Source organism: Lipomyces arxii (genome assembly GCF_038497795.1).
Source record: "Lipomyces arxii strain Phaff 12-163 unplaced genomic scaffold V1512scaffold_8, whole genome shotgun sequence".
Classification (NCBI taxonomy): Eukaryota; Fungi; Ascomycota; class Lipomycetes; order Lipomycetales; family Lipomycetaceae; genus Lipomyces; species Lipomyces arxii.
Genome location: NW_027117707.1, coordinates 250,901 through 272,042, shown reverse-complemented (window position 1 = coordinate 272,042; position 21,142 = coordinate 250,901). Strand labels below are relative to the sequence as shown.

Sequence of the window (21,142 nt, the reverse complement as noted above, 5' to 3'; positions counted from 1 at the left end):
CAGCCTTTTGCGACTACAACAATATTTGGCAAAGCGACCGCACCTAATCGTCCACAGAGTCATCACGAGAGAATATGCTCAAAGGATGGCCGGGCCAATGAACATGCAAACCATGACACTGCATCCGCAGAGACTGCTCGTGCTTGTGGCTTTTGTCGCGGCCGTCATTTTCACCATAGTCTCGATCGCATCGCCGGCACAGAGTTCGTTGGTTGAAGTTGATGCGGCCGAGAAAGCCAATTTGTTGACGCCGACAGAGGAACAGGCTGCGGCAGAGAGTGAGATGCCGATGCAAGAAGTCATACAGGAGATTCGAGTCGAAAGGGATAAGTCCGTGACGCAAACGGTAGACGAAGGCAAATGCCTCAATCCCTACTCACAGAAAGGTTTTATTTGGTTCCCAAACGACAAGGAAGAGACAGACACTACGTACGTTCCATTTTACCCAGGCATGCTAGAGCAGCCTTTTGCATCGATTTGGAACGAGGACGGGACCCCAACTGATCCGACGATTAATGGTGATAGATATTATCCTGACGACCGGCCACCATACGATCTGATGGCAACCGCGCCTCATAGATGGATGCAAGATTTTAGAAGGCATTACATTCTCTTGCAAAAGTCTCGCGGTAATACTGTCTCTGATGACGACGATTCAGACGCCGCCCTTGCAAACCCACGTAAGCCAATTTATACCAAACTTGAAGAGGCAGAATTGCAGGCACTGGAAGAGCGATTGTCGTGGATCCGGAACACTCGGGTGCTGATAGTTTCGGATTCGGTTGATAGATATCAAGCTACATTCATGTGCGATCGATTTGGCGAAGCTTTAGTCACCGGACCGACTGGACACCAAACCGCATCTTGGTGTCATGTACCATACTGGAATTTCACCGTCACCAATTGGCATATTTCCTCAACTTCTACTACCCGTCCAGACTGGTGGTGGTTAAAGAACATGGCTGTCGTGCCGTTTGAGCGGCGATGGAAAGAATTTTACCAGGGTTCAGTTCGAGACGTGATTGGCATGAACGGCAAGTCGCCCGATTTGCTTATTTTCCAGACTGGTATCTGGGATCATAAGATGTTTGTTACTGGCCGGAGAGCTAAAGACAATGCGGTTGATTTCAATTATCAACGATCACTGAATTGGCGTGAGATGCGGTTTTATATGCAACGGGTCCGTAAGATCATTGGTATGATGCGGTCCACGTTTGGTGATGACGTGCCATTGCTGTTCCGTGTCACTACTTTAAGACAGGGTGACTTTGAAAATGTTGGAATTCACAACATTATTCGGGCGGCCCGTTTCGTGAGCCGAGAACTTAATATTGAAGTTATGGAATTTGGAAGTCTTGTACAAGGATATTTCCAGTTTTACATTGACCAATTGCATGTCGGAAAGGGGCCTCTTTCCGTGTTATGGTCTAACATGATGTTTTGGTATTTGTTCCGGACTCAAGGAGGAATTGAAGTTAAGGGTGAGCTGATGAAGTTGCCGGAGCCGCAAGAACAAAAGAATGTTGTGCAGAACTGGAAACTGTGTCATGACGTATTTATGAACGATCCAAAGTGATTGATATAGGTTTTAATATAAATTGGGAGGTTATTTGTAAATGCCATAGATCTTGCGTCTTTCTACTAGTTTAATGTACCCTTACCCCTGAGAATACGTATGTTAAGAGCATCACATACAACTGGCGTATAGTCAGAGTAGATAATGGTACTTCATAATAGCAAATGGGACAAAAAAGCAACAAAGGCTTATAATCGAAAACACGGAATAGTCCGTGGTGCTCGACCGGACCCCGCTGAATTGGAAAGTATACAAAAGGCTGGCGTGCCGGGTAGTACCGCATCAGAACGATCCAATGATTTGGACTTCAGGGTAGAGGATTTAGCGGAAGCTAAGACGAGTGGCGAAGAAACTAGTCATGAAGAAGATAGTGACGAAGATGAAGGCGAAAGAAAGCCACGGCTGCCTTCAAACGCATGGAGATATGCCCAGCAAGAAGCAGATGAAGAGTTCTTTGGGCAAGATGAAGAACCGATGGAGACGATATATCGCCCGGCTGACGGAGGCTTTTCTAAATATTTACAAGATGACGACGAATTACGGAATCTTGATGAGCTGAAAGGCATTTTTGTATCTGAAGTTGACAATCCTGAGAAGACAGACCGGATAATTAAAAAGAAAAATACAATAACTTATTCTGCCAATGACGAGAAGTTTGCGGAACAAGATCGACGGCTTGAGAAGTTGAAGTTTACAGAGTCCGTTCGTGACAAGTACTTAAATGCGAACCGGCGGCAGCGAGAGGAGAATTTGGAGCGATTGAAGAGGCTGCCTCCGTCAGTTGCGTTAAGTGCTCGTGAACGCGCTGCAGCATTGGACAAAGCGGGCAGAGCAATTGACGATGAGACGGATCAGTTCTGGAAAGAGATGGAGGACGTGAAGAGCGAAGTCATTGGTGTACCGGCGTCTATTAAAGATGCCAAAGGCAGCATAGAGAGTACGGCTTCAGTGAATGGGAAATTGAGTAAGATAAGAAGTGAGAATTCACGACAGTTAGGTGTAAAAGAAAATGTTTTTGATCCTGATGATCAGTTTTTAGACGATTTACTTGCAAGAAAGTGATATTAAGAGGCAATTTGGGCGTTTATTGGTGTATTTTAGTGTATTCTATACCAATTTCTATAGTAATTGAATTAGTAATACTTCAATTGTGTGTCCTGTAGTGCTCATAGTGACTGAAGAAGTCTCTGTTCATCGTTACGCGCAACAGAGCCTCACGACTTGACTACGAACTTTTTCTTTTCACTAGACAAAGGTCATATTACTCGCACTACAAGTACTTTGAGTAATTTAATTGGATAAATAAAATGCTTGATATTTATCAGTTTCTTGAAGAACGCGGTGGAGACCCTGCATCTATTCGTAGATCTCAGGCTGCTCGTGGAGCGTCAGTCGAATTAGTCGACGAGATCATTAACGAGTACAAAGAATGGACCAGAAGTATTCAATCCCAAGTGTTTATTAGGCCGTTTCTAATCAATTAGTCCGATTTGAACTTGATGAGCTGAACAAGAAGCAGAACAAAGTGCAGAAGGATATTGGCATGAAATATAAGGTACTACCATGTCCTGCTCGACTATTTCAAGTGCTAATGGTATAAAGGCAAAGGAAGATGCTTCCGAGTTATTGAAAGAGAAAGACGAACTTGCGGCTAAAAAGGCCGAGTTGATTACTAAAGAAACTGAGGCAGACACTCAGCTACGCTTTAAGGTCAACCAGGTCGGCAACATTGTGCACGAGTCTGTGCCTGTCAGTATGGACGAGGCCAACAACGCTCTTATTCGCAAATGGTGCCCTGAAGGTGTCACGGTTGAGAAGCGTGACTGTTTGTCGCATCACGAGGTCTTGACCCGTCTCGACGGATACGATCCTGACCGCGGTGCCAAGTTGGCCGGTCACCGTGGATTCTTCTTGCGCAACTACGGTGTGTTCTTCAACCAGGCTTTGATCAACTACGGTCTCAGCTTTTTGGCAAAGAACGGATACACTCCTCTGCAGGCCCCGGTTATGATGAACAAGGAGGTCATGGCAAAGACTGCTCAGTTGTCTCAGTTTGACGAGGAGTTATATAAAGTTGTCGATGGCTCTGATGAGAAGTATCTCATTGCTACTTCTGAACAGCCTATATCTGCCTATCACTCCGATGAGTGGTTCGAGCAGCCCTCAGAGCAACTTCCTAAGCGGTATGATGTGCTTTCTTACTATTTATATTGCAAGGCTAACAGGACTTCAGCTATGCTGGCTACTCGTCATGCTTCCGTCGTGAGGCAGGTAGCCACGGCAAGGATGCCTGGGGTATTTTCCGTGTCCATGCGTTCGAGAAGATCGAGCAGTTTGTGCTGACCGAGCCTGATAAATCATGGGAAGAGTTTGAGCGAATGATCGGCCACTCTGAAGAGTTTTACCAGTCGCTCAAACTTCCGTACCGTGTTGTCGCCATTGTTTCCGGCGAACTCAACAACGCCGCTGCGAAGAAATATGATTTGGAAGCCTGGTTCCCGTTCCAGGGCGAGTACAAGGAACTCGTCAGTTGCTCCAACTGCACAGACTATCAGTCGCGTAACCTTGAAATCAGATGCGGGATCAAGAAACTCAACCAACGCGAGAAGGTTTATGTCCATTGTCTCAACTCTACTCTTACAGCCACCGAACGTACATTGTGCTGTATCCTAGAAAACTACCAGACCGAGAACGTAAGTTACCATGAGAACCTAATCTCTTTTGATAGTGCTAATTGCGATCTAGGGATTTAACGTGCCTGAAGTCTTGAGAAAGTGGATCCCTGGCGAGCCAGAATTTATTCCGTTTACTAAGGAGTTACCGAAGAACACCACATCGGCAAAGAGAAGCTAGATTGCGATATTTTAGAGTGTTGTCTATTGTTGTTTAATTTATGCGTGGTTAACATAGCGCAACTACTTTTTGAGATCATTTACAACCTTTATCCATAATAAACAGTCTGTGACTGACTGTACGTCCTTGTCTCGTAGTTTGTCGAGCACTAAAACTTCTTGTTCATGCACTTTCCGATCTCTATCTTTCACATGCTCAGGTGGCTTTGAATACCGCTCACTCCGTCTCCTAGTTGCATAAGTTGTAATGACACCAATGAATGACTGTTTTCTGCGCTCGCTGACGTATTCTTCATTGCTACTCAAATCTTTCACGAAGCCCCAGACCGAAGCATGAGCAAGACTAATTGTGGTCGCGAACTGCACTGTCTCTGCAACGCGTGACAAGAGTAGTATGTTGTCTTGTCGAGCTTGCTTTGAGGACGAAGTAGTGTCAACGTAAAATTTCGTTATCCACGTAAAGAACGACCAGGCCGACGCGTCGCTGGAGTGAGCAAAACACCATTTCTGAATTCGTAGCACTGTGTGTTCGAGATATCGTTTCGCGGTCGAGCCCACAGGGTTACGTAGAGAAGGTCTGTATATATCTGCAAAAACTAGTCTTGCGTGTGACCATGCGTAATAGTTCATCGGGTGATGCTCGCCAGCAACCATCACGGTCTGCAACTCGTATTTACATAGATGTTCCATGTTTTCAATCTTCATCGTTCGCAACAAATGTTCTCTATGTGCCCACAAAAATGGTGATTTAGAATGTTTCTTCAGTCGAGATGTGAGTATGACCGTGTTGATTCTAAACTCATCAGACTGGGAGATGTGATTTTCTGCCAGCAATCTCTTGCGCGCGTTAATCGCGGTCAGGTTTTCGCTGCCAACGAAAATCAGTGAAATAGTTGTATGATTTATAATTTCTGCCTCCTCTGTAGACCACGTTTCTGTAATAATTTAGTTCAAACATCATGAGAGTATGGGTGGGCCGTACGTTGCTTGACTAAAGGGTAGAATTGCGACCGTGCGTATGTAAAAGCAGAGATGAGTGCTGATTTGGGTATGCCAACTATGCTTTCTGTTCTGACTGCAATTAAAGGATAAAATCTTTTGTCATAAACACCATCATTATCGCGACCAGCAGCGATCATTGAATTGATTTCATCTGGAACCGAAGACAGAATTTCAAGTTCTTTGCTACAAGTTCCATGTCAGCTCTCAGAACCAACAACACTTAAACAAACTAAAGGCAGTACATTTCAGGATCTAGCAGTATTTTGCATATAAGCTTGCAAATGTTACTGGCTTTTGATTCACTCTTTGTAGCCATTTCTGATGTCTTGTTTTGTGGAGAAGAGAAGTAAGCGCCTTGTGATGAGTGCGCCTCGACATGACCCCTGAGTTGCCATTTTATATCATTCTTTACGTCACGTTCAGAGAACAACTTAACGCGCAGTGTCTTTACACCCACATACACGCGCTGCATCAACACTCCCCAATGTCACCGCAGCTACCATCGTCAGATCCTCCAAAGCGGAAACGTGGAAGACCGCCACGCAACGGCCCGAAAGCGTCTTTTTATCTTCCGCCTGATTTGCAACCACCAAAGAAGGAAGACTTACAAGTTGCGGTGAATGAAGAAGAAGCTGCGATTGATGAAGTAGACTATGACAATGAAGATGACGAGGATGACGACGATAATGACGATGATGAGGAAGAAGAAGATGATGACGACGATGAAGAATACAATGGCAGTCGTAGGAGGAAAGTCAGGCGAAAATCAGGACGCGTGAGCAGAAAACGACACACCAGCACCGCTGAACCGGACGAGGATGATGAGTCTGCTGTTGGGAGAAGGAAGCGTGGGCGGCCGCCGACGGTTGACAAGCCTCACGAAGACCGAATCAAGGCAATCATGAGAGCTCTACGGAAAGCAAAGATTGGGTCTAGGGTCTTATTCTTGCCATTTGAGCGAATGCTGGATATTAAAGAGTATCCCGATTACTTTCAAGAGATTAAAGAACCAATTGCACTGGATATTATAAAGGTGAGTAGATGGCGTGTGTTTATATGAAGGTATGAAATGGTTGTTGATTCTTTTAGAAACGAATTAAGCAGAGACAATATGCTACAGTGGAAGCGTTTATGCGTGATGTCAACCTAATGTTTGATAACGCAAAGCAATACAATGAACCTGGATCATTAATTTACCGTGACACAGTCGCATTACAGAAAGTAGTGCAAGGTGTGTGTGCAGACGAACTTAGTAAACCCGACAGTGCGTATCAGGATCCTGAATCCAGCTCATCAAAACACGCGCGGCTTCCACTGGATGGAATTGAACATCGCGGGGAGATTTATCGGGTTGGCGATTGGGTACATATCGTGAACCTGAACGATCCGTCGCGTCCAACCATAGGTCAGATTTTCAGAACATGGCAGTCGCCGGGTGGCGGCAGGTGGATCAATGCTTGCTGGTATTACCGGCCAGAGCAAACAGTGCACAATGTTGACAAGCTTTTCTACGAAAATGAAGTTGTCAAGTCTGGACAGTATCGTGACCATTTGATTGACGAGGTAATTGAGAAATGTTTTGTCATGTTTTTCACAAAGTACAAGCGTGGCAGACCGGTGGGTATCGGTAATCGTATGGTGTACTGCTGCGAGAGTCGGTACAACGAGAATGAAAAGACATTCAACAAGATTCGCACATGGAAAGCTTGTATTCCAGACGAAGCGCGGTCGGTCGATTACGAAATGGATTTGTTTGACAGACTGCAACCGCTTCGAAAAGTACCGTCTCCAATCAAGCATTTGCTGCCTGAAGATGCCAGAGATGATGATCCAATACCGGAATCTAAAATCGGTGTTGACAACGCGCCGCCAATAGTTGGAGCGGTCTACAAGCGTCCACTAGACCCAAACGCACCAATGTCACCGATATTCGATCCTCTGACCGATCCGGCGTTGCAGTCTGCAAACTATTTTATTTTTTGATACAATTATAAATATTATTTTTATTTCTTAATTGTTTATATGATGTTTGTAGAGACGTAGTTTTTCAGTGAAGGGAAGCGCCAGTGCTCAGTCGCGCCATGTGCACCAAATTTGCTTCCAGATTACACAAACCATAGCTCGACGCAGCGTTCAGTCCTGACCATACACAACTTTGCGTCAAGTCTCAATACATGCACGTCCAGCCAATAATCACACAATGTACAACTTTTCACGACCAGGCATAAGCGGCAGCAGTGGCAGTGGCAGCGGCAGCAGCAACGTTCGATCAGCACAGATGTATAATCCCCCACCACCTCCAAGCACTTTCACGTTGCCAGACTACATCACTGACCGGATTCCACCCGAAACCGCAGATTTGTACCAGAAGGACGATAACGGCAAGCTGTTATGGTTCAGCGTGCCACCGATCGACGCGATGCGTGTCGCTGCAAATGGGATAACCAGCGGTGTTACAGGACATACAGTTGAGTTTTTGGCGCACAGGAAAGAGATTGCAGAGAAGCGAAAGAGAAGAGAACATGAACGCGAACTGCTGTTTAACTATAGAAAGAATGAGGCCTAATTGTATATTATTGTTAATACGTCGTTTACATCCCTTTAACTTATACTGAGTTTTGATGCCGTAGTAACTTGGTCGTAAGACTTAGATTACTTGACAAGTACATAGACGTGAGTACTTAACGTGAACATAATTGGCCACGTTTAATTGCGTCTTTCTCATTTTACGCGTCTCCCATCGACTACCTTGTTTTTTAAGATACGTGAAGATGAGTCAAATCGATAGCTATAGCAGCCTACGTACTAATCATGCGTTTAATAAAAACGGAAACAGGTTTAGAACTTATCCATGATGATTTCGACAGCACCATATAAAAGATATAGAAGTTTGTATTACAAGTTGTACAGTACTTTGGAAACATTCAACACAAATCCAATCAAATTCAGCCTCCGTTATTTGGCAGCCTTATATACAGCGGGAATGAGAAACCTATGAATGATTTAGAACCCAGACTTTCAAACGCAAAGATAAAGATTCTTATGTATGCAGTAACGCGTGCGGATTCAGTAAGTTCCATGACATATGAACGGTCGCATATTAATCGAGTGTCTGTAAAGTCAAGTGCAGCAAACTTCGTATTATCATGACACAAATAATTCACAGTAGTACTTATGTGTTCTGGGTAGGTGCGTCTTACACCACAGTATATCGTCCGGTCGATCTGGTCTCGGTCTCAGCTGCAGAGGCTGCTGCTTCGGCCAAAAGTCGCTTGAGCTCGTGCATCGCGCTCGACACGTCAACTTCAGTCTATTAAGTCAGTCACACGTCCTTTAGTTAAACAGCAAAATTACACACCTGGCCTTCAACAAGAATATACAGCTTTGGCTCGCCATCCGGCGGCGGAACTTTTCCTGCAGCATAAAAATTGCCCTTAGTAGTAATAGAAGTCCCAGTAGATTCAAGAACCTTTGCAATATTAGTGCGGTTTGTAACTGCCCAACGCGCTTTTTCTATAAAAAAAAAGTCAGTACCGCTATCATTAAAGATCAAGTTTCAACATACGAGGAAAATCATTGATGACCAAGGTCGCATGAAATTCACCTGCGTCAGGTCCTTTATTATCAGGAGCAGCACCGGCCTTGGTGACTGTAGTCTTGAGCTTCGTGTCGATTTGCGACGACATCATTTTCGCGCGCTCGAGCGCACTACGGTTGTCGAACGCGCTTGGTGCTGAAACAGTCGGCGTCTTACGCGACACCACGATCGGAGCGTTGAGCGCTGTCCTTGTTGCGTCGTCCATATTTGGATTTTCGTCGTCGTCATCTTCACCAACCGCTTCGGCGATTGCCTCTTCGTCTTCGCCATACGCCTTGCGCTCAAGTCGTCTGGCCACGTCACGAGCGGCGTCCAGCTTGTCAAGACCTTTACCTCCAAACCCACTGCTGTACCGCTCTTTGCCTTCCTTGACCTTTTCCATGAAAGAGTCTGCCAGCTTTTGCAATGGCTCGGGAACAGGCTGCTTACTTAGTCTCAATGCTTTGGCAATGTCAACCGCGTCATGATCTTGCTGTGGAGTCACAAACGTCACAGCCGTTCCATGATTACCAGCGCGACCGGTTCTTCCAACTCTGTGAATGTAATCTTCCATATGGTTAGGACAGTCGTAGTTGATGACCAGTTTTAGCTGCTTGACATCGAGGCCACGCGCAGCGACCGACGTCGCAATTAAGATTGGCACCACGCCGTTTTTGAAATCAACAATTGCTGAATCACGATCGAGCTGATCTTTGCCACCATGAATAGACATGCAAGGATACCCTCGAGTCATCAGTTGCTTCAACAAATGATCCGCGCCTTCTTGCCGTTCCACGAAAATCAAAGTACGGGCATCTTCGTCTTTATTGTAAAGATCGCCTAGTAGCTCCAACACCCGCACGAACTTTGTATCTTCCGGTCGCACTTCTACAATTTGTGTAATTTCGTCTGCCACAACACTGCGTGCTCCAACTACAATCTCAACCGGCTTTGTTAAAACCTTGCGAGCCAGTGCCTCCATCTGCTTTGGGAACGTGGCCGAAAACAGTACGGTCTGGCGGTCTGGTCGTATGTTTGCAAGAATTTTCATAACCTGCGGTTCAAATCCCATGTCAAACATTCGGTCAGCCTCGTCCAATGTGAGATATGTTACGCGCTTCAAATTGGTGACGCGACCGGAATTTGCAGATAGCAGATCGATAATCCGACCAGGGGTACCGACAACAATCTCAGCACCACGTTTTAGCTCAGCTATCTGTTCCTTGATTGCGGACCCGCCGTATGCACATACAGCCTAATTGTAGTCAGCACTTTGTTTTCCATTGGCAAATATATTTACGTACCCGCAGTTCTAATGCCTTTATAAACGGTTTGCACTCTTTATGAATCTGCACGGCCAGTTCACGAGTCGGTGTCATAATAAGCCCGATCGGTCCTTCGCCATTGTCCAACTTTCTCTGATCTTTAATGTGTCTGAACATTGGCAACAAGAACGCGATGGTCTTACCACTACCAGTCTTGGCGACACCAATGACATCGCGACCTGACATGATTGCAGGTATAGCCTGTGCTTGAATTGAAGTCGGTTGATCGTACCCAAGTTTCCGAATGACGTCCATTGTCTGAGCCGGTAATCCAAACTGACTCCATTTTTGAACTGGCTTTGGACAGTTTAGTCCGCGGATTTTGATACCATCAAGTTCTAAACGAATCTCGTCAACTTCTTCTTCTGTCAAATCAGCAAGTTCTTGAGGTTCAACGTAAAACTGCTTTCTGATCGGTTCGTAGTTAATTTTCGCGTGATTGATTATAGGCAAATCCTTCTTTTTCTTTGGACGACTCGTCAAAGCCAGCATGTCCTCGGCATCAACATCCACAGCTTCGACAGTAGGATCATCGTCGTCTTCATCAAAAATTTCACCTCGACTCGGTACAGTTGCTGTAATTTCTTCTGCCGTCTGTTCAGTCAACGTGGACATGAACATGTCTAGCGGATCAATCTCAGCATCGTTTTCAACAGGAGCACTTTTGGATACCACATCTTCGTCATCAGACTCTTCCAAATTGTCGTCATACATGTCGACATCTGCAGTACTCTTCGTCTTAACCATCGGCTCAATTGGTTCATTTAATCGGCCACTCGGTCGTTCACGCTCGTCTCGGTCTCCATTCTTTTGTGAGTTTCTTCCGTTCACAATTGGAGAACTGCTCCTTTCTCTGGCACGGTCTCTTTCGCGCTCACGATCTCTGTCACGTTCACGCTCTCTATCATCCTCACGCTCTTTCTCGCGGCGATCGCGGTCCCTGTCACGGTCAAAATGGCGGTCACGCTCACGTTCGCGGTCTCTATCACGCCTTGACTCTCTGTCCCGTTCATGCGACCGATCACGCCGACGCCTGTCGTAGTCTCGATCGCGGTAGTCGCGACTCGACCGCTCTCTAGGCCTATCGTCTCTGTACCTGTCGCTGCTGCCTCTGTGCCGTCTATCCCTGTCGTCGTAATCGTCTCTTCTTTTTCTGCTGGACGACAAAGACATTTGAGTTAAATTACGAAATTTATATTGAAAATTAGGAGTAGAAATTGTATGATTTTGATGTAGAATGTGCATGCACACAGCCTAGCAGGGTTAAAGCATAAATGCGACATCATAGAGCTTAAACTCTATTCTGTTTGTTTATTGCCCTAATCACCCTTTGTCGCTTGTGTCTGCCACCGCCAAATTTCAACGTCAACAAAGCACATCTCAATCTTTCAATTCAATTCACACACTTTCATTTCTTGTCATGTTTTTCCAGCCTACTCTTAGAGTTGCTAGATTGGCGTTGAAGCTTACGCCTGCGATTGCACGTGTTGCGATCGGTCAGGTTACTGCACATGTGAACGCGTCAGCTCATGTGCCTCGCGTCTTGCCTGCTCTTACAACCAGTGTGCGATTCGCAACAACAGCGACAAAGACAAAGGCATCAAAAAAGTCTGCTACAAAGCCTAAGCCAAAATCAAAACCAAAATCAAAGTCAAAGCCAAAGCCAAAGGCAAAGAAGCCTGTCAAGAAGCCAGTTAAGAAGGTCAAGGCGAAACCAGCTAAATGGCCCATTCGACCAAGAACTGTTTGGTCAATGTTCCTAATTGAAAACATGAAGCACCGTGGACAGCTGTCATTTGGAGAAGCTATTAAGAACGCAAAGTCTGAGTATGAGCAGCTCACATCGACACAGTTGACAGTATGTTTCGATTTCCCATTTTACGTAATACTGTCAATATTAATGATGAATTTAGGCCCTTCAAGAAGCCGTAAAGAAGGATAAGGTGCGATATGATGACGAAGTTGTTGCTTTCTATAAAGAGCATGGAGTGAATGGTGTTGCAAAGACACGTCGCGCGACAAAGACCAAGACAGGGATCAAAACTGGGCTTGACTTCCGTCATCCCGAAAAGCCAAAGAAGCCTATCAATGCTTACGGGTTCTTCTTACAAGACACCACTCATGCACCGCCCTACACTCCTGGTACTCCCATCGGTGAGCGAGGAAAGGAGCTCGCAACCGCGTATAAAGCTCTTCCAGCCGGTGTAAAAGAGGTACGTATTTGATTTTTAAAGCTACGTGGTATAGGCTGACTTGAATGTAGCACTACGCTGAATTAGCTGCCTCGGCTAGAGAGACGTACGCGGCCCAAATGGTTCATTTCAATGCCAAGTTTGGCTTGTAGTAGGTGGATGTAAATTTGTGTCGGATAAACACTTCTCGACTCTTGTACTCATAGACAACAGTGAATGGTTAGTCTGTCATTTACCCAAGCTAAGTGGAGGTGTGGTTGTAGTGTATGTTATTACTTGGTTAGCTAAGTGGAGGTGTGGTTGTAGTGTATGTTATTACTTGGTTTTGTCACATTGTCTCTCTTCACTCACGGTCCTTACTGATTTTCACTACATATCTAATATACACTCCCTCTTTACAGCTTACAGTTCGATCAATATGGGTATGAGGATAAAATCTATGATTCTATTTGTACACATTTTAAATCAGCCTTTCGAACTGCACCGAACCCATGCGTTCCCACACAAACAATTCCTCTGAAACGCAACGGTCCAATGACTCGGGTACTTCAATTGCGATTTGTTGACTTCGTCAAGCGTAGTGATTGACCCACACCGCACGCATCGCTTCCATGACCGTTCAACTTTCCCGTCCGTTGTCGGATGCGGCATGATTTGCTTTCTCAATCCGTCAAACGCGATCCCGTCAATATCGACCTGGCCGCTCAGACCGAGCCACGCGGTAGGGTAGAAGTACAGAGCCGGGATATCGGTCTCAGACTTGATTTCGTCGATAAATACAGAACGAATTTTGTGTACGGCCCCATGTAGTTCCGAAGGAATCTGCGCTTTGAGAAAGATCGTTTGTTCCGTGTTGAGTCGGTCGGCAGGATCAGCTACTGTGTCAGTCGCAAACTCATAGTTTAAGAATTGTAAATACCTTGATACATGGTTCGCATAAACTTCTCAACATCGCTGACGAGTTTTTCAAACGACGCAATCTGAATCGGCACCGACTTGAAAATCTCCTCGAGCTGCTTAAACGCCATCTGCGACACGCCGAACGCATCGGTGTCTCGGTTTGCGCTGCGAGACACAATTTGTTCTAGCCCACGCAAACCACGAAGCGTGTACCGGATCAAGAGGCGTGGAACTGCACCTAGAAGCATGACTAACGCGATAGAAGTCGAGTTCGGTTGTAGAAATTTGTCGGGATCGCGGCTTAGCTCAAATATGTCTTGCAACAGGTATACTAGAAAGTCCACACACCACTTGGATAGTCCAAGCAGAGTCATAAGCGTATCTAAATTGACATTAACCATATAATAAAGCATGCCAACAGAAAAACTAACCTCCTTTAACTTCGTTTTCGGCCTGTCCTGCTTGCTTTTGAGAAGTGGCTTTCAACGTGAAAATCAAGGCAAACGCAAACAGTCGCAAATTTAACGTAGTCCATGCAATGTTTCCCGGCACCGTTCGTTTCCATCCATGTTGTGTACCAAGAGCAGCTTGTAAACTAAGCAGTTTGTGCAGCGAGAGCAGCAACAAGAACTTGTCCGCCTGAACGTCTTTAGGCAGGTCAAGCGAAAAGTTAATGCCTTTATGGCATTGACGCAAATACGTGACTGAGAATTCAGGGTCTTGGGCCAGCGACTGGATGCCGGTAATAAGCATCAGATCGTCGCAGCAAATGTTGTTGTAGCATGCAATCGTGTGTCTTATTGCGAGAGCGACGGCTGCTATTGTCGATGCTTCACCATCTTGCAAGTCCAGCATCTGTGTCATGTGATATAACTTAAGCTCATTGTCGGCATTGAGTAGCACGGTGGCAACTAAGTTTGGTGAGATACACATGTCAAGCGCTAGTCATTAGCAGTCATTCCAAACCGAACAGATAATGCCTACCTGGTTCTGTGTTTGGAAATCCAAACCCGGCGTCAAACAAATTGGTAACAGTCTGGGTTTCAAATACAGGAGTGTATTCAGCAAAATCACTTCTACCCATGTTAATCTCGTTCGCAGCCGTGACAAAGTATTCACCTTCTTCGTATATCAACAGATCCATCACTATACGCGCAAAACACGACAGAATCAAGATACAGCGACTTCATGCTGACGAGTTTCTTGTTGATGTCAAAGTAGTCTTGAAACTGTACGACGTCTGTCGGATCCTCAGCTATAGCGTTCCGTTGCAATCCCAGGGCGAGAAAGTTACTGTGTAAGGTAAGAGGCAAGACGACGACTTCGATTTTCTGGATCGTCGTGCCTTCGTCTGACGCGAACCCAGCCAGAATGACGAGCCGAGACTCAGGGTGATCAGTCGGGGACACGACTTCGAGGTGTGACAAGACCCGCTGGTTATGATTGGGACTAAAAACTTCGTTTGAAAACAGGCGTCGGATCTGGATGGACGCTACGTCGTTGTCGGGTACGGGCTGTTGGTTCGACATCATTGCTGGGTTTTGGCGGAAACTCCATTGGACTGAGACGCGAAACAGTTTAAGGCAATGTCGTGCTGCGGAGTACGTGGCTAGTACAAGAGTGTTATCTACATTGTGTTAATTCGGGCCGTAAGCGGAAAAACTAGACGTACCTCTGTCTGCGCCTAATGCAGCCAATGTGTAGTAATCTTCCGGATACAGTTCGCTTTCCAAGTCTACAACTGTTTCCATGTATGTTTGATCCTGTTGGTACCATAATCTGACCTTGAATTGTCAGTGTTTGCAACTCAAAGACATAACTAACTATACCTTTCCATTCCTCGTGACACCGATACATGCCTGCTTATTGCTAGAAGTGCTAGTGCCTTGTGGATGACACGGTCCAAACGGATTCAGTTTATGCATTCCATAGTGAAACTGTGCGTTTTCCTGTCTGACTGCCGGGTTGCTAGTCAACACCGCTTTCCTCATGTTTAACCACTGAAACCCAATGATTTCATCCCCGACAGTGGGGTTCGCTGGAATAGACTTGTACATGCATGACAGGTAATTCAGAATGCCGTTGTGCATAAAGACCGACATGCCACCCTTTATATCAATGATTGCAAGTTCGACGCCGTACGGACTCCAGTGCAGATACGTTATCGGAGTAGCATTGTGTACCACTCGCAAATCCTTCAAGAGCTGTGGTTTGCTGAGTGCCCATTGTTGACCATCAGTGCATTGAATATAAGTGATTTGCACGTTTGAGCCTGAATCAGTGACGTATGCGATTAAACCAACTTTTGACCATGAGATCCAGCTACAATACAGTGAGCAACAGCTTATACAGTAAAACGAAGTATATACTTTTTAAATTCCCCAAATTTATCAGCAGATGGCATTGTTATTCATACCATCAGACCAAAATGACTGATATTGTATCAGTTCTCCTCGGTTTTGGTGACTACAAAAAAAGTCGCGATGCTTTCGACATTTTGGCGGTTAGTTTCAAAGTCCCAAGTGATTCAAATGCAGTTACTACACTGACACTTATGCCATGAATCAAACTATATTTCTACCATATAATACATTACCCGGATGATTTATTATCCCAACTGCGGCCAAAAAATTTCCCAGCCAAATCACACTATTTTTTATTGGAGACCCGAAGTCGAGCGCCCGTACCACTTTTTTAAAAGAAAAGATAGTCGACCCACTCTTTGTATTAGAAAGTTGTTTTTTTAAGTGCATTAATTTAAATGATTATAAGGATATCAAAGCTTAGTGTTGTTTACAATGATTATATTTCGATCAGATAAGAAAGGAGCAAGTACAAAATCAATCTCTCATAACCAACAGAAGACAGCAGTAACTTCTTCTCAACTGTACGGCAATCCTGCCACAAGCATTAGACGTCGACAGAAGTATATAGACGACATGCATTCAACATATTCAAGAAAAGGAAGATCAAAGCAGAGACGAAACAGTATCGGTCGGAAACATTCGACTGCATACAACAACCCGTTCAGCTCAGACAGTAGTGATAGCGGCGAAAGTAAGCCAAAGATTATTGGGAAAGAACGTCCAAAATACTTGATGCATACTCCAAAGAAGCAGAGAAGAAACAGTGAGTCATCTCCGTCTTATAGCTTTCAGCCCGGGAGGGATATTGCCGACACGCAAATATTTGCTTTTTTGGCTGATGGTGATGGAGATGGACTTGATTATGATGGATTAGACGATGAAGATGAGGAAGAGGAAGATGAAGACAGTGAAGATGAAGATGAAGATGATGAAGCCGTCGTTGACGAAAGCGACGATGACGAAGAAGATTTCAATGACGAAGACGTTGATTTTGAGGAGGATATGCAGCTCGAGTTTACCAAGCAATCTGATGAAGGCGAGGAAGATGAGGAGCAGATTGAACTCGAAGAAGAGGCGGCTATAATGGAAGAATTGTCGTTTCAAGATGGTGAAGACGATATCGGTGTTTCTGCTGATATATCGAGTATCAGCGAAACCTCTGACGATGACGATGACGACGAGAATGAAGACGATTTTACGTTTACTGAATCGTTATTTGTTGACAAACCCGATCCTGCTTTGAAACAGCTTGTGTCGTCTGCACGTGCGTATCGAGACGATGATGACGCTGATGATTACATTCTTGACTACTTCTTTTCGTCCGGCGAATCCAGTGACGACGGCCAGCAAGAATCTGGTGACGTGGATCACAGCGGACGATTAGAGCGACCTCGTCGGATCCGGCGACACCGGATGCTGACTGACGAAATCGAGGAGTCCGAGAGCGGTGAGCAGTTTGGGCTTAAGTCTGCGGACGCGTCCGGGGTCGAGATGAACATGCGTGGGTTTTACGACGGAGAGGACGGCGAGTCGACAGACGAAGACGAGAACCTGCCCCCTCCCAGTCTGCGCAAAGCTGGCCATCGCGCGACAGAGATCTTGGTTGGGTCTGTGTCTGCGAGTAAGCCTCCGGTGCTAGGGTCTTGGGTCTTGCCCGTTGGACGGCGGATAGGCATCATTAACGGGTTTGCGACACGGACCTTGAGTCCGCCGCCGTTTCCCCGCGGTGTGGATGAGACCGACGGCATCCAGTCCAGCGACGCGCGGCAGCGCAGCGCTCGGGCATACCACGACTTTGCTAGCTCACCTTCGATTCTTGCGTCGCTTAGCAACGGTGTCTTGCGCAACCGCGGTGAGCGGGTGTTGAACGAGATCATGCTGAGCGATAGCGAGTTCAGTGATGTTGCGCTCGAGGAATTTATTTGCATGAGCGAGCTAGACGGCGAAGACGAGGACGAGGATGAGGACGAAGACGAGGATGACGAGTTTTCGGGTGCAGACCGGACCCCAGGGCCGACCACGACGCCGGTGTGGGCAGGGAAATTCCACAGCAAGTTTCCGCTGTCTGCGTTCAGGAATCGGTCGAGCATGCAGTATAGAGGTATATAGTACATAAATATGGTTGACGAGAAAAAGTGATTATTTTTTTGTTATCGCCCGCTTTTAAGGTTGCTTGATTTGTGTGCGTCGTTTTTAAATGCGGAAAAATTCACGGTGTTTTGTTTCGATATTTAGCTGTTTTGTTTTGAATTAGCTCTTCTATGATGAACTTTGTAATAGTATTTAAGCCGGCAGACTGTTAAACGCTGCGATTTACTCTACATTCACGGCCTTAACAGTCAACTGACGCAGCACGCTACCTTTGTTGACACACAAAGTGCGTATTTGTGTATTCTCAAATAGAAGCAAAACCGCATCAACACGGTCTTTATATACAAACGCGTCACGGCAGATAACAACACAGTTTCCTTATTCGGTGCAAAGTCGCGAATCAGACGCGTTGTTGAAATCACACGTGATCTCGGGTGTATACGAATCCGAACACAATATTACAAGGGGTTTGTACTATCTAATTGCGCAATTTCAGGGGGGCCGAGAGGCGAATACGAAGCCTTTGTTCACACTGTTCGCTCGTATTCTGTGCGCAGAATGGGATATGTGATGACTGTAATGACATAGCAATTGATGTGACTGTAAATATAATTTGTACGTAATAAAACAAACTCACTTATTGTACAAATTTAAGCGAATAAAACTCCCAGATAAAGAAGGTCTCACGCTTATTTTGACAGGGCGGACTACAAATTACGACACTAAACCCTCATTGTTTAGTTGACCACCCGAGGCGGACATTTTGGCCAGGGCAAATTTTATTTCTGCACTTCTGTTTTTTTTTCCTTCCCTTTTCGTTCATTTCACATTCACAATTCGTTTAAATAATTCCTGTGAAAAAATAATTAAGAAAACAATGAGCGCTGAACATTTCTTTTTCACTTCCGAGTAAGTTTTTTTTTCTGTTTGAAATCTGAGTGCAATTTGGGCTGACTGTGTTGTGTAGGTCTGTCGGTGAAGGTGTATGTGTTCGATTGAATTATTAGGAGCAATTGCCGTGAAAACGATGAATGCTGTCTCGGCTGATGATTGTTACTGACTGAGACTGTTTATAGCACCCTGATAAGATCTGTGACCAGGTTTCTGATGCTGTTCTTGATGCTTGTTTGAAGGAGGACCCTTACTCCAAGGTTTGTCTTGCTTCGCTGTCGCGATGAGTATAGTAACAATGGAAATAGGTTGCATGCGAAACTGCTGCTAAGACTGGTATGTCGTGTTTAATCAGAAAGTCAGAGCAGGGTTAATAAATAGGTATGATTATGGTATTTGGCGAGATTACCACCAAGGCCCACCTCGACTATCAAAAGATCATTCGTGACACTGTCAAGATGATTGGATACGATGACTCTGAGAAGGGTTTCGACTACAAGACTTGCAACGTGCTTGTTGCCATTGAGCAGCAATCACCGGATATTGCCCAGGGTGTTCACGAGGAGCGTAACTTTGACGACCTCGGTGCCGGTGACCAGGGGTGAGTTTTGTACGAATACAGGATGAATTTAGGCTGACAATACAGTATCATGTTTGGCTATGCCACTGATGAGACCGAGCAGTTGCTCCCATTGACCGTTGTGCTGTCGCACAAGCTCAACGCTGCTTTGGCCGAGGCTCGGCGTGACGGAACCTTGCCCTGGCTCCGACCTGACACCAAGACTCAGGTCACTGTCGAGTACACTTCCGACCATGGTGCTACCATTCCTCTTCGTGTTGACACTGTCGTCATCTCGACCCAACACGCCGACACCATCTCAACCGAGGACCTCCGAAAGGAGATCTTGGAGAAGATTATTCTCAAGTCTATTCCCGCCAAGTACATTGACGACAAGACTATTTACCATGTAAGTTTGTTCGAGCGTTGGTGTAATTACATACTAACGAGCATAGATTCAACCTTCTGGACGTTTCGTCATTGGCGGACCCCAGGGTGATGCCGGTCTGACTGGCCGTAAGATCATTGTTGACACTTATGGTGGATGGGGTGCCCACGGTGGTGGTGCGTTCTCAGGAAAGGATTACACCAAGGTCGATCGTTCTGCCGCGTACGCCGCCCGCTGGGTTGCCAAGTCGCTTGTTGCTGCCGGTCTTGCCCGCCGTGCGCTCGTGCAGTTCTCGTACGCCATTGGTGTTGCTGAGCCGTTGTCGATCTTCGTCGACAGCTATGGCACGTCAAAGTACACGTCGTCCGAGCTTGTCGCTATCATCCGCAAGAACTTTGACCTTCGTCCGGGTGTGATTGTTCGTGAGCTTGATTTGGCCAGACCAATCTACCTCAAGACTGCGTCGTACGGTCACTTCACCAACCAGGAGAACACCTGGGAAATCCCCCGCAAGATCACTATGTAAACAGTGGTTTTTAACAAGTTGAGGAATAAAAAGAGCTATAGTTTTAGTAGGGGACATTGTTTAATTTATTGCTGATTTCCTAGATAGATGTTTGTAAATTAGGAATTTGTATACGACTAGCACGACTGGCACAAATGATTTGTCTAATAATATGCGATTGTAGATTTTGTAATTACATAACTGCCAAACTGCCAAACTTCTCAGAGTATCCAGGCACATCCCATCTACCCTTCTGGACCATCTCCTTAACCTTCGTCTCGAGCTCTGGCTTCGCAGCCAACACGTCAGCAACAGTCAAATCTTCAAACGGCCGGGCAGACTCAATGTTGTCGAGCGTCGCGGCCAGATCCTTGAGCTCAGCCGCGACCTTGGTCTCTGTCAGTTGTGCGTTCTCGACCGCGGTCTTCTCAAACGCAGCAATCGCAGTCAGCTGCGCAGACACGTCGTAAGTGACCGGCTTGAATTTCTTATACGCACTCTCAATCTCGTTCACGACGGCAGTGTTCTTCAATACCGAACGGTAGTAGTCGAAATCGATTGCAGTCGAGTGGGATTCGAGCTCAGCGACATGTCTTCTTGCATCCTCGTTACGCTTGCGGAAAGCAGCCAAAGAAGAGATTGTTGTTCCTTTTAAACCAAGCGACGAAGTGACCTTGGCCCAGTCGAGTTTTGAAGCAGCGGACTTCTAACGATGGGGATTAGCCAATTAATTCAAACAGATTATGATCAACTTACAGCGACAGACGACATTTTATACGTGTTGTTATGACGATGAAAGTGCGCGATGGAATTGAGGGAAGTTCGGGAACTAAACTTCAAAATTGTCGTTTTCCCGGCGAAGAAGTTCTTTGTGCTGTTATTTACAACTGCGTATATTTGAGTACTTGCAGCCTGGCC

At 45.7% G+C, this 21,142-nt stretch overlaps 11 protein-coding genes across 11 annotated transcripts; 7 read left to right on the top strand and 4 right to left on the bottom strand.

The window, feature by feature from the left end:
• Window positions 1-12: 12 nt before the first annotated feature.
• On the top strand, window positions 13-1,632 carry V1512DRAFT_263183 (uncharacterized protein). The gene has a single exon (XM_066916438.1). It carries the CDS (start codon window positions 86-88, stop codon window positions 1,574-1,576), a length of 1,491 nt encoding a protein of 496 aa, XP_066771401.1. The 5' UTR covers window positions 13-85; the 3' UTR covers window positions 1,577-1,632.
• Window positions 1,633-1,644: 12 nt separating this feature from the next.
• Window positions 1,645-2,725, top strand: V1512DRAFT_263182 (uncharacterized protein). Its single transcript, XM_066916437.1, has one exon. The coding sequence runs from the start codon at window positions 1,721-1,723 to the stop codon at window positions 2,636-2,638; it is 918 nt and encodes a 305-aa protein (XP_066771400.1). The 5' UTR covers window positions 1,645-1,720; the 3' UTR covers window positions 2,639-2,725.
• Window positions 2,726-2,736: 11 nt separating this feature from the next.
• On the top strand, window positions 2,737-4,460 carry V1512DRAFT_163956 (uncharacterized protein). The gene is made up of 5 exons (XM_066913080.1): window positions 2,737-3,016; window positions 3,061-3,131; window positions 3,179-3,759; window positions 3,810-4,269; window positions 4,322-4,460. Exons 1-5 carry the CDS (start codon window positions 2,884-2,886, stop codon window positions 4,427-4,429), a joined length of 1,353 nt encoding a protein of 450 aa, XP_066771399.1. The 5' UTR covers window positions 2,737-2,883; the 3' UTR covers window positions 4,430-4,460.
• Window positions 4,431-5,861, bottom strand: V1512DRAFT_263177 (uncharacterized protein). The gene is made up of 3 exons (XM_066916436.1): window positions 5,673-5,861; window positions 5,411-5,613; window positions 4,431-5,363 (listed from the first exon to the last, which is right to left on the bottom strand). Exons 1-3 carry the CDS (start codon window positions 5,744-5,746, stop codon window positions 4,492-4,494), a joined length of 1,149 nt encoding a protein of 382 aa, XP_066771398.1. The 5' UTR covers window positions 5,747-5,861; the 3' UTR covers window positions 4,431-4,491.
• Window positions 5,855-8,040, top strand: V1512DRAFT_286671 (uncharacterized protein). The gene is made up of 4 exons (XM_066918089.1): window positions 5,855-6,463; window positions 6,520-7,349; window positions 7,482-7,561; window positions 7,596-8,040. The coding sequence occupies exons 1-4, from the start codon at window positions 5,915-5,917 to the stop codon at window positions 7,994-7,996; spliced, it is 1,860 nt and encodes a 619-aa protein (XP_066771397.1). The 5' UTR covers window positions 5,855-5,914; the 3' UTR covers window positions 7,997-8,040.
• Window positions 8,041-8,267: 227 nt separating this feature from the next.
• V1512DRAFT_263171 (P-loop containing nucleoside triphosphate hydrolase protein) lies at window positions 8,268-11,553 on the bottom strand. Its single transcript, XM_066916435.1, has 4 exons — window positions 10,312-11,553; window positions 8,996-10,262; window positions 8,789-8,943; window positions 8,268-8,740 (listed from the first exon to the last, which is right to left on the bottom strand). Exons 1-4 carry the CDS (start codon window positions 11,503-11,505, stop codon window positions 8,627-8,629), a joined length of 2,730 nt encoding a protein of 909 aa, XP_066771396.1. The 5' UTR covers window positions 11,506-11,553; the 3' UTR covers window positions 8,268-8,626.
• A 124-nt stretch (window positions 11,554-11,677) lies between these two features.
• Window positions 11,678-12,985, top strand: V1512DRAFT_276239 (uncharacterized protein). The gene is made up of 3 exons (XM_066917858.1): window positions 11,678-12,190; window positions 12,246-12,545; window positions 12,596-12,985. The coding sequence occupies exons 1-3, from the start codon at window positions 11,753-11,755 to the stop codon at window positions 12,674-12,676; spliced, it is 819 nt and encodes a 272-aa protein (XP_066771395.1). The 5' UTR covers window positions 11,678-11,752; the 3' UTR covers window positions 12,677-12,985.
• Window positions 12,948-15,905, bottom strand: V1512DRAFT_263167 (mediator complex, subunit Med16). The gene is made up of 8 exons (XM_066916434.1): window positions 15,794-15,905; window positions 15,254-15,746; window positions 15,097-15,208; window positions 14,544-15,051; window positions 14,409-14,500; window positions 13,856-14,365; window positions 13,444-13,806; window positions 12,948-13,399 (listed from the first exon to the last, which is right to left on the bottom strand). The coding sequence occupies exons 1-8, from the start codon at window positions 15,826-15,828 to the stop codon at window positions 12,990-12,992; spliced, it is 2,523 nt and encodes an 840-aa protein (XP_066771394.1). The 5' UTR covers window positions 15,829-15,905; the 3' UTR covers window positions 12,948-12,989.
• Window positions 15,906-16,222: 317 nt separating this feature from the next.
• Window positions 16,223-17,899, top strand: V1512DRAFT_247879 (transcription factor CRF1-domain-containing protein; the record flags this gene model as incomplete). The annotated part of the gene is made up of 1 exon (XM_066914506.1): window positions 16,223-17,899. One exon carries the CDS (start codon window positions 16,223-16,225, stop codon window positions 17,897-17,899), a length of 1,677 nt encoding a protein of 558 aa, XP_066771393.1.
• A 797-nt stretch (window positions 17,900-18,696) lies between these two features.
• On the top strand, window positions 18,697-20,395 carry V1512DRAFT_263162 (S-adenosylmethionine synthetase). The gene is made up of 7 exons (XM_066916433.1): window positions 18,697-18,790; window positions 18,849-18,864; window positions 18,958-19,032; window positions 19,081-19,108; window positions 19,154-19,373; window positions 19,419-19,740; window positions 19,787-20,395. The coding sequence occupies exons 1-7, from the start codon at window positions 18,759-18,761 to the stop codon at window positions 20,243-20,245; spliced, it is 1,152 nt and encodes a 383-aa protein (XP_066771392.1). The 5' UTR covers window positions 18,697-18,758; the 3' UTR covers window positions 20,246-20,395.
• Window positions 20,347-21,045, bottom strand: V1512DRAFT_225601 (uncharacterized protein). Its single transcript, XM_066913829.1, has 2 exons — window positions 20,981-21,045; window positions 20,347-20,930 (listed from the first exon to the last, which is right to left on the bottom strand). The coding sequence occupies exons 1-2, from the start codon at window positions 20,993-20,995 to the stop codon at window positions 20,418-20,420; spliced, it is 528 nt and encodes a 175-aa protein (XP_066771391.1). The 5' UTR covers window positions 20,996-21,045; the 3' UTR covers window positions 20,347-20,417.
• Window positions 21,046-21,142: the final 97 nt, after the last annotated feature.

Excerpts from the sequence above, each read along its gene's own strand:
- V1512DRAFT_263177 (XM_066916436.1), bottom strand. The coding sequence starts at position 5,746 with ATGGCTACAAAGAGTGAATCAAAAGCCAGTAACATTTGCAAGCTTATA. Across the intron at positions 5,614-5,672 it reads ATACTGCTAGATCCTGAAAT|CAAAGAACTTGAAATTCTGT; the intron begins GTACTGCCTTTA and ends TGGAACTTGTAG. Across the intron at positions 5,364-5,410 it reads CTACCCTTTAGTCAAGCAAC|AAACGTGGTCTACAGAGGAG; the intron begins GTACGGCCCACC and ends AAATTATTACAG.
- V1512DRAFT_163956 (XM_066913080.1), top strand. The coding sequence starts at position 2,884 with ATGCTTGATATTTATCAGTTTCTTGAAGAACGCGGTGGAGACCCTGCA. Across the intron at positions 3,132-3,178 it reads ATATTGGCATGAAATATAAG|GCAAAGGAAGATGCTTCCGA; the intron begins GTACTACCATGT and ends AATGGTATAAAG. Across the intron at positions 3,760-3,809 it reads TCAGAGCAACTTCCTAAGCG|CTATGCTGGCTACTCGTCAT; the intron begins GTATGATGTGCT and ends ACAGGACTTCAG.
- V1512DRAFT_286671 (XM_066918089.1), top strand. The coding sequence starts at position 5,915 with ATGTCACCGCAGCTACCATCGTCAGATCCTCCAAAGCGGAAACGTGGA. Across the intron at positions 6,464-6,519 it reads TTGCACTGGATATTATAAAG|AAACGAATTAAGCAGAGACA; the intron begins GTGAGTAGATGG and ends TGATTCTTTTAG. Across the intron at positions 7,562-7,595 it reads AAACCATAGCTCGACGCAGC|TCTCAATACATGCACGTCCA; the intron begins GTTCAGTCCTGA and ends CTTTGCGTCAAG.
- V1512DRAFT_276239 (XM_066917858.1), top strand. The coding sequence starts at position 11,753 with ATGTTTTTCCAGCCTACTCTTAGAGTTGCTAGATTGGCGTTGAAGCTT. Across the intron at positions 12,191-12,245 it reads TCACATCGACACAGTTGACA|GCCCTTCAAGAAGCCGTAAA; the intron begins GTATGTTTCGAT and ends TGATGAATTTAG. Across the intron at positions 12,546-12,595 it reads TTCCAGCCGGTGTAAAAGAG|CACTACGCTGAATTAGCTGC; the intron begins GTACGTATTTGA and ends ACTTGAATGTAG.
- V1512DRAFT_263162 (XM_066916433.1), top strand. The coding sequence starts at position 18,759 with ATGAGCGCTGAACATTTCTTTTTCACTTCCGA. Across the intron at positions 19,374-19,418 it reads CTCGGTGCCGGTGACCAGGG|TATCATGTTTGGCTATGCCA; the intron begins GTGAGTTTTGTA and ends CTGACAATACAG. Across the intron at positions 19,741-19,786 it reads ACGACAAGACTATTTACCAT|ATTCAACCTTCTGGACGTTT; the intron begins GTAAGTTTGTTC and ends TAACGAGCATAG.
- V1512DRAFT_263167 (XM_066916434.1), bottom strand. The coding sequence starts at position 15,828 with ATGCCATCTGCTGATAAATTTGGGGAATTTAAAAA. Across the intron at positions 15,052-15,096 it reads TGCATTAGGCGCAGACAGAG|ATAACACTCTTGTACTAGCC; the intron begins GTACGTCTAGTT and ends AACACAATGTAG. Across the intron at positions 13,400-13,443 it reads TATGCGAACCATGTATCAAG|CTGATCCTGCCGACCGACTC; the intron begins GTATTTACAATT and ends CTGACACAGTAG.
- V1512DRAFT_263171 (XM_066916435.1), bottom strand. The coding sequence starts at position 11,505 with ATGTCTTTGTCGTCCAGCAGAAAAAGAAGAGACGATTACGACGACAGG. Across the intron at positions 10,263-10,311 it reads TAAAGGCATTAGAACTGCGG|GCTGTATGTGCATACGGCGG; the intron begins GTACGTAAATAT and ends GACTACAATTAG. Across the intron at positions 8,944-8,995 it reads GGTCATCAATGATTTTCCTC|AAAAAGCGCGTTGGGCAGTT; the intron begins GTATGTTGAAAC and ends TTTTTTTTATAG.
- V1512DRAFT_263182 (XM_066916437.1), top strand. The coding sequence starts at position 1,721 with ATGGTACTTCATAATAGCAAATGGGACAAAAAAGCAACAAAGGCTTAT.
- V1512DRAFT_263183 (XM_066916438.1), top strand. The coding sequence starts at position 86 with ATGGCCGGGCCAATGAACATGCAAACCATGACACTGCATCCGCAGAGA.